The sequence below is a fragment of the Jatropha curcas genome, chromosome 9, assembly GCF_041381405.1.
Source record: "Jatropha curcas cultivar XTBG-Jc1 chromosome 9, XTBG_Jcur_1.0, whole genome shotgun sequence".
NCBI classification, from domain to species: domain Eukaryota; kingdom Viridiplantae; phylum Streptophyta; class Magnoliopsida; order Malpighiales; family Euphorbiaceae; genus Jatropha; species Jatropha curcas.
In genome coordinates, this window is record NC_143159.1 from 13,546,194 (window position 1) to 13,560,671 (window position 14,478).

The 14,478-nt window shown below is 44.1% G+C and overlaps 1 protein-coding gene across 1 annotated transcript; it reads left to right on the forward strand.

Moving 5' to 3' along the window:
• Window positions 1-6,100: 6,100 nt before the first annotated feature.
• On the forward strand, window positions 6,101-6,832 carry LOC149493669 (uncharacterized). The gene is made up of 2 exons (XM_089726495.1): window positions 6,101-6,481; window positions 6,563-6,832. Exons 1-2 carry the CDS (start codon window positions 6,119-6,121, stop codon window positions 6,680-6,682), a joined length of 483 nt encoding a protein of 160 aa, XP_089582621.1. The 5' UTR covers window positions 6,101-6,118; the 3' UTR covers window positions 6,683-6,832.
• Window positions 6,833-14,478: the final 7,646 nt, after the last annotated feature.

Here is a 14,478-nt window from a genome sequence, read left to right on the forward strand (position 1 = left end):
CAATTACCAGTAATGTTTTAAGAGTTGCGCCACGCGACTGTTCTTCATAGAACACCCGCGTGACGCGACTGTTCTAAGGTTCCATAATCAATAAGAACACCCGCGTGACGCGACTGTTCTTCATGGAGCAGCTGCGTGACGCGACTGTCCTAAAAATTTCAGAATAATTTCCTTGTTTCGTTTTAAGTTCACGTCACTAAGTAGATTTTAATCTTAAATTCAGAAAATGGTTAATTATGGGCAAATTAAGATTTAATCAAATCAAATTAATTAATTATTAATGATTATGAGGTTTTAGGGTTTATTTCTCTTTATTTATTATTTATTATATTATCGAAATCAGTTTGTGGCCCGCCTTTAACCATAAGGCAAGAGCGGGTCTTTTAATTATTTTTACTTGCTATATGTATTGCGGATGGTAAATGTGGTGATTAATTTATTATGAATGCAATGGATGAAATTAATTGGGACGGTTAATTAATTTCCACATAGGAGCTCAGTTCGATTTATTCGGGTTGGGTTTAAATGATTGGCTTTTTCTAAAATAAAATCAAATTAGAAATCATAGGTTAAAAGAGGCCGATTTTCCGGGCGTCGGCTTCCAATGGGCCGACGTACCCAATTCCCTTATCCAGAACCTCATCGGTTCGCCTGACCAGTTTTCTAAAATACAAAGGCCTTGAATAAAATGGGTTAAAATGGAGTCATTTTTAATAAAATCAAAACGGTCCCATTGCCGAAATAATGGGTGGCGACTAAGAACGATTTACAAGACCGATTTATCGGCGCCGCATACCCAAAAGATTTTATCACCATTTTTCCAAAAATAAATATTTAAATGCACATCAAAACTATAAATCTTTCGAGTTTTCTCCGGGGGAAAACAGTTTGGCGACTTCACTGGAGATTTTGCACCCACTAATCCCCGGCTGTTTTTAATAAACAATTTAGTAGTTGCAATTAGGAATTGACTCTAAAAAACCTACTTTCTAAATAAAATTGGTTAGAAAAGCCGATGGAAAATTATTAATCGTCCGTATGTATTTAAATGCTTTCCTTTTCCTTTCCTAGGATTTTTGCATTCATTCGCATTCCTTGCTTCTCACCTCATTCTACCCATACTACCCTTCGGTACTGGTGTTAAGTTTGACGGTGGATCTAGCCTAGACCATGCGATTTAGGTGCATCCATCCGAGAATTAACATTACTACCAACCGCAAGCCTAGTACCTTAAAGGTGCGTCAAAAGGAGTAGGCCCAATAAAGCCCGAATCCTGTTTGCGGAACCCAGACTTTGTTAAGCCCAATAAGACTAAAGCCAATGCATATAGTTGAAAACCTTAGTTACTTCCCCTAAGGTGCACCCGATTTTATTTGCTGTTATAATGCCGCATTCATTTTCGAGAGTTTATATATCGTCAATCTCAAAACCCCCTGTTGGTTATCGAGATTAGACCAATACCTAGGAAATAGATGTCGGAATTTATACCAATGGAATTCGTGTGTGGGAGAAATAAGGTTGGAAAGGCATGCATTTCCCAACTCCCGTTCCCCTGTTTGCTATAAACTGTACATATGTTGTGACATTCATGCACCATGTAACACCTTCTTTTTCAGCCATGCATTAATAAGAGCTAATGTTCGGTATGGGCATTTGACCTTGATTTTGAGACCGGATTTCAAATTCGTTATGAATAATATAATGCAATTACTTATAGTGAACTAATACCCAAAAGAAAAGGGAGTTATAAGGGGGTTGCAGTTCTTTTGTATTTCAACATTTCTCGCATTATCTGAAAATAAGTGAGAGATTATAAAATTTTGTAACAAAATAACAGAAAATCCTGCTTGGGACCATATGTTCCAAGGCAAAAAGTAAGGATACAAAAAAAATTGATAGACAACAAAAAGTAAAATCCCGTTTGGCTTGAACAACGAGCTCCTTGCTCAGTTGTTTCAACAATCTCTGACTGGTGCTGCTTTGAGATGGTTTGTCAGCCTGGATCGGACTAAAATGAAGACCTGGGAAGACATTTGCAATGCGTTTAACACGCAGTACCATTATAATATAGAGGTGGATGTTACTCGGAGAGAACTGGAAACTACCAAACAGAAGAGCAACGAACCCTTTTCCTCATTCCTTACGAGGTGGAGGGCCAAGGATGCCCAAATGATCAATCGGCCTTCAGAACAAGAACAGGTAGACATAATCATCAAAAATCTACTGCCTGTCTACCAACAACAACTGCAAACTCAGTACCTGTGAACCCCTCCCCAAAATGCCATAGGCATGTGAATGCATGTGACTAAAGGAAGAAATGCACGTGAATGAATGAGTCGCCACCTTGTTTAATTGTTTTAGGGTAAACTAGGAAAAACCCTAAGTGACTCCAATTTTAATTAACCTAGTTACTAGATTAATTAGCCCAATGTCTAAGGCAAGGTCTTCGAACCCGAGGTGGATCCCGAGACTATGTCATGCTGATGAAACTAACCTAAGAATGAATGTTTTGCAAGGAAGATGAAATAATTTAGACCAATGAAAAAGATGTTTATGTGATTCGACTTGCCGCCCGGGGTGAAATCCCGAACGTGCCTACGTACTTCCGTTTGAATGGAAGATCAAAGTCAACGTAGTTCGATAGGCCTCTTTTAGAGGGCTTTGAATGGGGATGCTTTATGCATGAGTGTGTGTATGCTTTGTGCATTTTGTTCAGGCATTGTGCCAAAGAATTGATTGTTTTAGGCATTTTGCCAAAGAATTTTGATTGGACTTATTTGTGTGCCAGAAAAATGTTGATTGGACTTATTTGTTTGCCAAAAAAAAAATGAATTAAGGCTTTTAGCCAAAACATTTTGTGATTTAGGCAATTTAATTGCCGAAAAAATTGATTTTAAAGGCTTTTAGCCAAAATGTGTTGATTTGAAAGCTTTTAGCAAAAAGTGCCGATTTAGGCAAGATGTTGCCAAAATTGATTGATGATTTATTTAGGCGACTGTCGCCAAAATTGAATGATTTAAAGCTTTAAAGCCAAAAAGATTGATTTAGTTTTAAGGCATTTTGCCAAAACTTTGATTTAAGCGTTTTATTGCTAAAAAATAACTGATCTTACTTATTGGCAATTTGTTTACCAAAAGTAATTAATCAAACTGCAATGTAGGCAATTTAATGCCAAAAGAACGTGAATAATTTAGGCTACTTAGTCACAATTATTGATGAACTGGACTTAAGCCGAAAATTGTTCGAAATAAAGGCAATCATACCATAGCCATTAATAGACTAGATATTTTAAGCCAATATTGTCGGATTTAGGCTTTAATACCACGATTATTAATTAACCGGGCATTTAGCTTAATCATACTTTAATTGAGGCAATTTACTTGCCTATATGATGACATGAATGCATTTATGCAGTTGTAGAATTAAAAGGAGTAGAAGAGAAGCATGCATGAAGTGCTAAAATTAAATAGGCAAAGTTTTGTTTACGTACCTGATTTAATCGTCGACCGCTTCTTAACTCCAGGTTAAGCTCCTCGTTAAGGGAATTAATTTTAATTTAATTTTAAGTGACCAAATATCACAACAATAAAATGAAATTAAAATTAAAAAATGCAAGAAAGCAGTAAAGAATCGCAAAGAGCGTAGGGAGAAGGAGCGTCCGTCAACACAGACTGAGTGAGGAAAAAAGGAGGCCCGAGGCCTGTATTTATAGGCGCAAAACGGACTGTTTCCGGTGGCTGGGTCGCCGGATGGACCGCCGGCTCGGCGGCCCGCCCGGCGGCCGGGCCGCCAAGTCTCGGCGGCCGGGCCGCCGGCTGAGCCGCCGGGTCTCAGCGGTCGGGCCGCCGGGTCTCGGCGGCCCGCCCGGCGGCCGGGCCGCCGGTTCGTCGGCGGCCTGCCCGGCGGCTGGGCCGCCGGGATGGGCCGCCGGCTCGGCGGCCTTCCCGCAGCCAAGCGCCGGTCTTTCGGCGGCTGGGCCGCCGGGTCGGCGGCCTTCCCGGCGGCTCAGCCGCCGGGATGGGCCGCCGGCTCGGTGGCTGGCTCCGGTGGCTGAGCCACCGGGGCAGGCAGGTTTATTCCGGGGGCTTTTCCGGGAGTTCCGGACCTCCAAAAAATATTCCGAGACCAGTTCCGAGATCCTCGTAATTTTCCGGACGTTTCAAGTACCATATTGGCATATTTTCGATGAACTTTCCGAAAGGCCTCCGGTCCGGCCGGACTGTTCGCAGTCCGGAAGAAAACAGGCTTTTGAGCCTCAAAATTTGAGTGTTCACAGTTGCCCCCCACCGGCAACCATAAAAATGATTTATGGGCGTCGGTGGTTGTTTGAAGACCAAATTTTAGAGGCGAAAATCAGACGCGTCCGGAAGACCTGCCTTTTAGCCTTTTCCTTATAAATAGCTTAAGAATTCATTTTTTATTCATTCCAAACTTTCAAAAAAAACAAAGAGCTTCTCCAATTCTCTCAACTTTCTCACCATGGCAGGCTATAGCAGTGATGAAGACCTTCTGGAGTCTCTGGGGATCTCCCTTGATGATGCCAATCTGGCGGTGGAAGCTGATACCCACGCCTCCGTGACCGGCATCTTTGCCCAGGTAAGCTCATTTCTCATTTATTTATTTGGGCCTTGGGCCAAAATGTGAATTTTTATTGGGCCTTTAGGCCAAATTGTGATTTTTTGGGCCTTAGGCCAAAATTGTAATTTTTTGCTCATTATGTTTATCAGTATGCATGCTAGGAAAGCACTAAGATATTACCCTTAGTAAGGAACCGAGGAGTAACTCTTAGGTCATTTTACCTTTTAGGATTGCCGTATTAAGTTGGATGTCGGCGAGAGTTCAATAGCTGGAATTCCGCCCGAAATTCTTGATTACAGCCACCCGGTGGGTGCAATTATCCGCCCGTCTTATCTGGGTTATCTAAGACACCTTGACATGGCTCGGAACAATCACAAGGAATTATTGGGTGCTTTGGCCGAGAGGTGGTGGGACACTACCAACACCTTCCACTTTTCTTGGGGCGAGCTGACAATGACTCCTACGGATTTTTCTGTGATTTCCGGGATCCCTTTCGGAGTTCGACCGATTGAGCTGTATGATGATTGGAGGTCTGAGATCTCCTCTGACCGAATGTTGGAGTTGATTGGGCTGGACCTGCCTCGGATTGTCGAGCCTGGCACGGTTTCTCCCGCGTTGAGCATTTCTAGGCGCTGGTTATCCCTCCAGGCCCCTGACATCTATGCTAGATTTGGGCGGGGAGAGTTGACGGCTACTCAGGTAGCCAGATTTACCTTGCTGCTATTATTTGCTTCGACCTTCTGGTCCAACAGAAAAGAGAGATTTAACCCCTCTATCTTGAAGAGTTTGGAGAATCTGGCCCATTTAAAGGAGTATGACTGGGCTGGTGCTATTCTGAGCCGCACGTATGATGATATGTGTGCTCTGAGTCGAGGTCACTGCAAACTCAGCGGAACTTACTACTTCTGGGAGGTAATGTAAGGAACATTCTCCTTTTCCTACATCTGGATTTTTCTTTTTTCACTGACTCTTCTTTTTTTTTTCTTTCTTCTTTTACACAGACTTGGGCATTCGAATACTTTCCTTACACTCGCCCCGAGCTGCTTCAGCCTGACCTTGAATTGGGGCTGGCACCTTTGGCTTGGAGATGGTACAAATCACGTCTTCACGCTGTTCGGCGCAAGAAATCGCTGAAGGAACTGAGAGCCTTCTTTGATACATGCTCTTTGGAACTGGTATGTGCTTTAATGATTTTAGATATGTTAAATAAAAATGATTTATTAACATAAAAATCTTGTAGGCTGAAGTGGGGCCAATGACTGCCCGTCTACAGAGCTGGATTCAGGCTGATTCTGGCTTCCAGCGGTCAGACACTTTGACTCAGCGGAGGGTGGTTCTGTCGCATCCATTCTTACGACGATATTACTTGGGCGAAAGAGTGGACATCCAAATAAGAGGCTGCCGTTCTATCCCTTATCCCCCTCCCACTGACATGCGAGCGGGCAAGCAGATGGTGCTCACTGCTACTCATACCGAGGGCATTCCATACTTGGAGTTCATTATGGGGGGAGATTATGATGAATTCTGCCGCATTACTTTAATGCAGCCCATTGGATCTCGTCTTGATGATTTCCAAGGACCGGCTCCTTCTCAGCCGTTCGGCACTCGTTCTTCCCGAGCTTCGGGTCCTTCAACTAGGACTCCAAGGAGGAGGCCTGTGACTGATCCTACTTCTTCTACTCCGGTTGGGGGTTCTTCGCAGGCCGGGCCTAGCCGACCGGCAGGCCCTTCTAGGGCTCCTCGGGCCATTCTGGAGGCTACCGGGCCGCTTCATCCGGATCTGGTTAATCTCCGCCTACCCTACAGTATTTCCCACTTTGTACCCGACGGCCCTCCAGCTACTCGAGAAGTCTCCCTGGAGGGTGTGGATCGCCTGGCTCTTCCTTCCGAGGACATTACTGAGGTAAAACCTGATACATCTCTCACAAAAAGGATTTGTAAGAGCTTTGATATTGACTCGTGTCTTTCTCTGTATAACTTTCAGGTTCCTGTCGGGTTGGTTAATCAGATGATGGAGCTGATTCTTGGATTGCAGCAAGAAGTGGCTGTGGCCTGGACTCAGATGGCCTTTGATGATCAGAGGAGGAGGAGGCCCCGCCGCTGATAGCTTCTGCTCTACCTTTTTATTGCTGTACTGAACTTTTGTCTGTACCTGCACTTGATATGTATCTTGTACTGAACTTTTGTACCTGCACTTGATATGTATCTTGTACTGAGCTTTATCTGTACCTGCACTTGATCAGTACTAACAAAACTTGACAAAACAAAAAAAAAAAACATGTATGCATGGTTTATTAGGTCTGAGAGGAAAAGAGAGAAAAAAACAAAAAGGATTTTATTTCAGTTTCTCTCTCTCTTTTTTTTTTTTTTTTTTTTTTTTTTTTTTTTTTTTGGGGCCGGCGGCTGGCCGCCGGGTGGGGCCGCCGGCTCGGCGGCCGGTTTCGGCGGCTGGCCGCCGGGCTGGGCCGCTGGCCCTCGGCGGCTGGGCCGCCGTTCCGGGCCGCCGGCTCGGCGGCTGGGTCGCTGACTCGGCGGTCGGGCCGCCGGGTCGAGCCACCGGCTCGGCGGCTGGGCCGCCGGGCTGGGCCACCGACTCTGAATTTCCTTCTATAAAAGCTGGATTTCAGCCCCTTTTTTTTCTCTTCTCGAATTCTGTGCCAGAAAAAGTCCAATTTCGGTCAGTTTTTATTATTTTTTTTTTATTTTTTATTATTATACTTTTTTTATTTTTATTTTTATTTTTCAGTCTTTCATTATTTTTATTTATTTATCATTTTTCTTTTTAGAAAAGATAATCATAAAACAAGAAAGAAAAGAACAATGAATCCCTTCTATAACCATAGCATGCACAGCTGGACTAGGAGTCTCTCCAAAGTTGAAAAGATCAATCTGGGGAGGTACGGTCTTTCTCCTGCCATTACTCTCAGAGGTGTGGTAATTGATTGGGATTTTTTGAGGGCCTGCATTAGATTTTGGGACCCTGATGAGATATTGTGGTTCGTTCCTTGGTACAATGTTACCCGTTTCATCCAGGTCAGCCTTCGCCATTCTCGGGTTTATCTTCTGGGCCTCACCCATTGTACTTGGTACTGCGCTTTGCGCGTTTTAAGACAAATGGGGATAGATCAAACTGTTCCGGTTATAGATGACTTTTCAGCTGATTCGGCCATCACTCCAGGTGTTACCCGAGCTGTCCTTAGGGCTTGGGTAAGAGATCATCAAATGGTTAGGCCTTTGCCTAACCCTGCCAGTGTTCAGACTTCTCCTGAGTATCGGGCTTGGTTTATTACTACTGTCTGGCCAATTGAGAGACCAAGGAGGACTGCACTGCTGAGCGTACTCGAAGGTTGGGTTCAGGCTGATGCTGAGGATGAGGTTGGGACTGGTGAGGAGATTATGTTGGCTCCTCGGACCGGCGAGGCTGGGCAGATAGGAGACTCAGAGGATGCCGCCCCGCGGAGGCGACGGGATGCCTAGACTTCTATAGGCTTTTTGGACTTTCATTGTTGTTTGATCTTTATTTGGGATTTTGGATTTTTGGATGTATGTTTTATACTTTTGTCTTGGACTTAGCTTTATTTTGGATTCCTTCATTTTCTTGACTTTATTGCTTAAATTGAGAATGTTGTTTAGCTTTCCAAGCATTTTCCAACTTTATTTATTTAAGCTCTAATTTTTGCCTAAACCGCCCTTTCGGGTTTTCAGCTTAGCGAGCTACCCACTTTTGCCTAAGCTGCCCTTTCGGGTTTTCAGCTTAGCGGGCCCCGACTTTTGCCTAAGTCGCCCTTTCGGGTTTTCAACTTAGCGGGTTTTTTCTTATTTTCCTTTTTCTTTTTTTTTTGGCAAAGAAGCATGAAATTTGTGAAATGACGATTTTTTTTTACTAATGCTTAGACCGCACCCAATGAGGGTTGCCTACATATCTCCGATATATAATTTCTTTTTTCCAAAGAGAATCAGGCCTAATGTAGTTCATTTACATCATGCAATGATTACACATAATATCTTTTCAACTGATCTAAATTACATGGATTTGTAAATTCCAAACCATCTAAATCAGTCAAGACGACGGCTCCGCCGGATAATATCTTCTTCAACACATAGGGCCCGGCCCAATGAGGACGGAACTTCCCACGTGGGTCTATGATTGGCTGTCTAATTTCTTTCAGAACCAAACAACCTTCTTCGAGTTTCCGATTTTTAACCTTTTTATTAAAATGCCGCGCTATTCTCCTTTGATAAACTTGAGTCTGGTGGATTGCTCGCAATCGCTTTTCGTCCATACCCAAGAGTTGCATATGATAATTCTCGGCCCAATCTGCTTCGCTGATCTGGCTTTCTCGGATAATTCTTGCCGACTGAACTTCCAGCTCAATAGGCAGCACTGCTTCCATACCATACACTAAGGAATACGGGGTTGCCCCGGTGGGCGCTCTGATGGAGGTCCTGTATCCCCACAAGGCAAATGGTAACTGTTCGTGCCATGCCCTATGCTTCTGCACCGTCTTCTGCAAAATGACTTTTATGGCCTTGTTTGCAGCCTCAACAGCCCCGTTTGTTTGTGGACGGTAGGGAGAGGATTTATGATGCTGGATCTTCTTTCGCTTCAGCAGGTCTGAAAACTCGTTTTGAAAATGAGATCCATTATCAGTGATAATCTCGAATGGTGTTCCATACCGACAAAGGATGTTGGTACGAACGAACTGTGCTGCCTTCTTGGCATTCAAAACCGAATAGGAGGCTGCCTCGATCCACTTTGTGAAATAATCAACAGCAACCAGGATAAATTGGTGGCCATTAGAGGCCTTCGGATGGATCTTTCCAATTATGTCTATGCCCCAAGTTGCGAAAGGCCATGGCGAGGCTATGGGATTCAGATTGATCGGAGGCTGCCTTTGCAGTTTAGCGAAGATTTGACACTCGTGGCATTTCCGTGTGTGCCTCACACAATCTTCGTTCATAGTTGACCAGTAATAACCCAGGTTCATAATTTTCCGAGCCAGGGCCATCCCATGCATGTGTGGACCAGATTCCCCATTATGTAAGGAATCCATGATGGTTTGAGCCTCTTCTTCGTCTACGCACTTCAGGTGCAAGCCATTCCAACTTCTTTTGTACAGAATTCCCTCAGTAAGGAAATATCCAGATGCTAACTGTCTCAATGTCCGTTGATCAGTTTTAGTGGATCCCTCCGGATAGGCTTCACTCTGAAGATAATTCTGTATATCCCAGTACCAAGGCTTGTCATCCATCAAATTCATAACGTGTGCTGGCTGTTTCTGTAGCCGGACTGTCAGAGGTCGAATGACTTGGTCTCCCTCTACATTAACCATGGAGGCCAAAGTAGCTAGGGCATCGGCAAACTGATTCTTGGCTCGCGGCAGGTAGTGGAACGATAACTCTTCAAACTGTTGAGCCAATTCGTCCAAACGTTGTAGGTAAGGAACCAAACGTTCTTCTTTAATCTTCCATTTCCTTAGGGCTTGGGAGACTATTAGGTTGGAATCTCCGAAAACCCTGAGGAATTTTATTCCCTTTTCAAGGGCCGCTTCTAACCCCTTGATGCAAGCTTCATATTCGGCTTCGTTGTTGGTGCAAGCGAAATCTAGTTTAACTGCAATTGGGATGTATTCTCCACAAGGAGTTTTGAATACAACTCCAACCCCATTTCCATGATAGTTCGAAGCTCCATCGAAGTACATCTCCCAGGCTTCGCTTTCCAAGCTTAACAAGTCCTCATCGGGAAATTCCACCTCCGGCATTTGGTCTTCGATTGGTAATTCCGCTAATTGATCAGCTAAAGCTCCGCCCTTCACTGCCTTTCTTTGTACAAATTTCAGGTCATAGGCTGCGAGCACTGACACCCACTTAGCCATCTTACAGTCTAGAACCGGCCTCTCCATAAGGAATTTCAAGGGGTTCGATTCAGAAATAACATGCGTAGTGTAAGATGAGAGGTAATGCTGCAGCTTTGTACATGCCCAGACCAGAGCCAAACACAGCTTCTCTATTTTATTATATTTCAATTCGTATTCTAGCATCCTCTTGCTGAGGTAATACACGGCATTTTCTACCCTTGTATCTTCTGCTTGCTGAGCTAACATTGCACCCATAGCTTCCTCTGTCACTGATAGGTACAATAGCAAAGGCTTTCCTAGCCTTGGTGGTTGTAAAACAGGTGGGGATAGCAGGTATTGCTTGACTTGATCAAAAGCTTTCTGACAATCCTCGTTCCATTTGACCGCTACTCCTTTCCTGAGTAGTTTGAAAATAGGACCACAAGTATCAGCCAACTGATTGATGAACCGACTGATGTATTGTAGCCTACCCAGAAAACCTCGTACTTCCTTCTCGGTCCGTGGTGCTGGCATTCCTAAAATGGCCTTGGCTTTCGACGGATCAATTTCTATGCCCTTGTGACTGACCAAATGCCCCAGAAACACTCCAGATGTAGCTCCAAAGAGGCACTTTGCTGGATTGAGCTTTAGGTTGTACTTTCGAAGTCTAAAGAAGAACTTCTCAAGTGCTGTTGTATGTTCTTCAGTTGTTTTTGATTTAACCACCATATCATCCACATACACTTCTACCTCTTTGTGAATCATATCGTGGAAGATGGTCGTTGCCATTCTTTGGTAAGTTGCCCCGGCATTTTTGAGCCCAAAAGGCATAACCCTGTAACAGTAAGTTCCCCATTTTGTGATGAATGTCGTCTTCTCTTTGTCTGGCGGATGCATCATTATTTGGTTATATCCAACTGCGAGATCAGTCAAGGAGACCATCTCATGTCCAGCCATTCGGTCCACCAATAGATCGATATGTGGCAGGGGAAAATCGTCCTTCGGACATGCTTTGTTCAAGTCCCGGTAATCCACACACATTCGCACCTTTCCATCCTTCTTAGGAACTGGCACTATGTTTGCTAACCAAGTCGGGTAGGCAATGGGTTCTATGAACTTGTTTTCCAATTGCTTAGCTACTTCCTCCTTGATCTTTAAGGACCACTCCGTCTTTAGCCTCCTTAGCTTTTGCTTCACTGGCTTAGCCTCTGGATATACTGGAATTTTGTGCACCACTATTGCTGGGTCAATTCCCGTGATGTCACTTGCCCTCCACATAAAACAATCAGCAAATTTCTTCAAACATTCACTGACCTGTTCCCTGTTCATGCAATCAGATGCAATGTATGTGTGTTCATTTTCTTCTTTGCCGATTATTATTTTTACTTTTTCATTTTTTACTTCATTTATCTGATTATTTTTGCTTGGAAATGCTTGGAAAAATAAACACACGGGGTAATCAAGAATTTGCAGGCCTTTATTACATATGACGGAATCGTCTTCAAAGGTTACATCAAATTTGACATCTGGATCTTCTAGATCCGACACTGACGACTCAGAAGTGGAACTGGTTCTTGACTCGGTTTCCGACTCAGATTCAGACTCAATACAGGACTTGACAACGGACTCTGGTGCTAGGTTTGACTCGGGAAGGGGTTTATCAGCAGTGCGCTCCTCCTCGATGTACCAATTGGTAAGAGGCCCTCTGTTCGGCTTGATCAGGCTAAGCAGATCTTGATTCCCGTCATTTCCTGTGATGACTGCAACCTCATCAAAGAGACTAGGCTGCATGAAGTCTTCCACTTCTAGTTCAGTTACTGTTTCGGGCTCTTCAGATAAACCTTTTAGGTCCAGGATACGGATGTCATTCATTTCTAGGAACAGTTCGAAAGGATCGATCAGTTCCTGGTCAGCCATAATAGCATTTACCCCGTGATTTGATAAGGGGTTGATGCTAATGTTGGGCTTACTTCTTGGGATGATTGAACCGTCGTCTACCAGGTCTTGGATGCGGTTCTTAAGTGTCCAGCACGCTTCAGTCTTGTGGCCGTTACCCTGATGGTACTCACAGTATTCATCAGCTCTGTAGTTCCTTCGTAATGGGTTTGGTGGCCCGGCTTCCAAAGGCTTGATGTAGTCTGCCTTGACAGCCTCTCGGAATACCGAAAGGATTGGCATCCCGAGATCAGTATATGTCCTTCTCGATTGACTGCCATTTCTCATATTTCCCACATGTAAAGGATTCGTGTGGGTGACGCTTGCCACTTCATGGACTTTGCTAGATTGGCTATGTTTTTTATATTTTGAGGTCCCCGAGTCTTCTTTCAGCTGCCCCATCTGAAGTAAATCCTCTACCTTCGTAGCAGCGGCAATGAGCGACTGGAATGTTGGTAGGTACTGGGCTTGTAATTGTTGTTGGTAAACAGGCGGTAGGCTCTTGATTATTATGTTCACCTGTTCTTGCTCAGAAGGCCGGTTGATCATTTGGGCCACCTTGGCCCTTTTCCTCGTAAGGAACGAGGGAAAGGGTTCATTATTTTTCTGTTTAGTAGTCTCTAATTCCCTTCGGGTAACATCCACCTCCATGTTGTAGTGATACTGGGAATTAAATGCATTACAGATATCCTCCCAGGTCTTCATCTTAGACCGATCTAAGCTGACAAACCATCTCAATGCAGCACCGGTGAGAGATTGTTGGAACAACTGAGCAAGGAGCTCACTGCTCAATCCGAATGGGTTAAGGGCACCCACATACATCTTCAGGTGAGTTTTAGGACAAGTGGTTCCATCAAACTTGTCCATGTTGGGCATTTTGAACTTAGTTGGTAATCTGGCTTCAGGGAACAAAGACAAGGAGTCCATGTCCACCACTTCCTTATGGGTCTTGAGGGCAGTGATTGACCTTTCTAAAAGCTCTAGCTTCTCTCTCATTCTCTGAGCTTCCAGCTCAGAAGCAGTTTTGGAGGGTACGTCATCCAAGTTCAAGGCAGGGTTTGTAGGTTCAGCAGCAGCAGGACCCTGATTGGAAGCGGCAGGCCCACTTCCTCCGGCCGAGGCCCCATTTCCGTTACCATTACCATTCCCCAATTCAGCTATCAGGGCAGCCCTTTGAGCGGCCAATGCCTCATTCATTCTGGCCTCCATTCTAGCCTCCAGTTGTTCAATGAGGTTTTGGATGTCAGACAGTGATGCCATTGGTGAAGGTAAATATGCAGGAGTCGTAGGTGTAACCGGTGTAGCTGGTGAAGCTGGTGAAGTTGGTGATAGCACTGTAGGTGTGATTGGCACTTGAGTAGGCACTCGGATTGTGGGCACCTGTAAGGATAAGGGTAGTTGGATTAGGTATAGTGTTTGGTGTATCATGGGAGTGATATGAGGTAGATTGACTCTTTGTCCAACTGTGCATGATTGAAGATAAAAGGTGTTTTCTGCTCTCTTTGTGTTTACCCAAATGTTTATGATATGCCATGAATGCGCACAACAACACACCATAATCTGTTTATGATATGATTTTCATCATTGGGTGCATACAGTCCTAAAGGATAGGTTCTATAGGCTATGACACAAATAGAGAATAGGCTTATAAAGGGACCCTTGAGCCTTGAGCATGGATATACCTAACCACATGTGAAACAAAGAGTTTCGCGTGGGTCCAACGGTACGCATGCCCATAGGCCATCCCCAAAAGGATTAGGGATGGTTTGCGGCAACAGGGAGGACGCTTTGGCTGTCCGTCGACATAATCAAGGAGACCTGCCGATCAGCGCTACTTGCTATCCAGACTCAGAAGTTTGAACAGAGAGAGAAGAAATTCATTTGAAATTCATTTTTTATGCAATGGAGAAAAGGATTCTCAATTCGTGCAAATAAATCAACAAATTAAAATGTCTTAATCAATTTGTACAACTTGAGTTTAAATTCCTCATCTCGTATTCTTAAAGAAAGAATACTTGATTTGTGCTAAGGTACCCTGCAAAACAAAGTATTGTAAAATAATGCCCTAAAGAAGGACAGGTTAGTTTACACAACAATAGTAGTCCACTTTATGCAAAATGATTGCATT

Coding starts and splice junctions, on each gene's coding strand:
- LOC149493669 (XM_089726495.1), top strand. CDS start 6,119: ATGCAGCCCATTGGATCTCGTCTTGATGATTTCCAAGGACCGGCTCCT. Junction 6,482..6,562: donor CTTCCGAGGACATTACTGAG/GTAAAACCTGAT, acceptor TATAACTTTCAG/GTTCCTGTCGGGTTGGTTAA.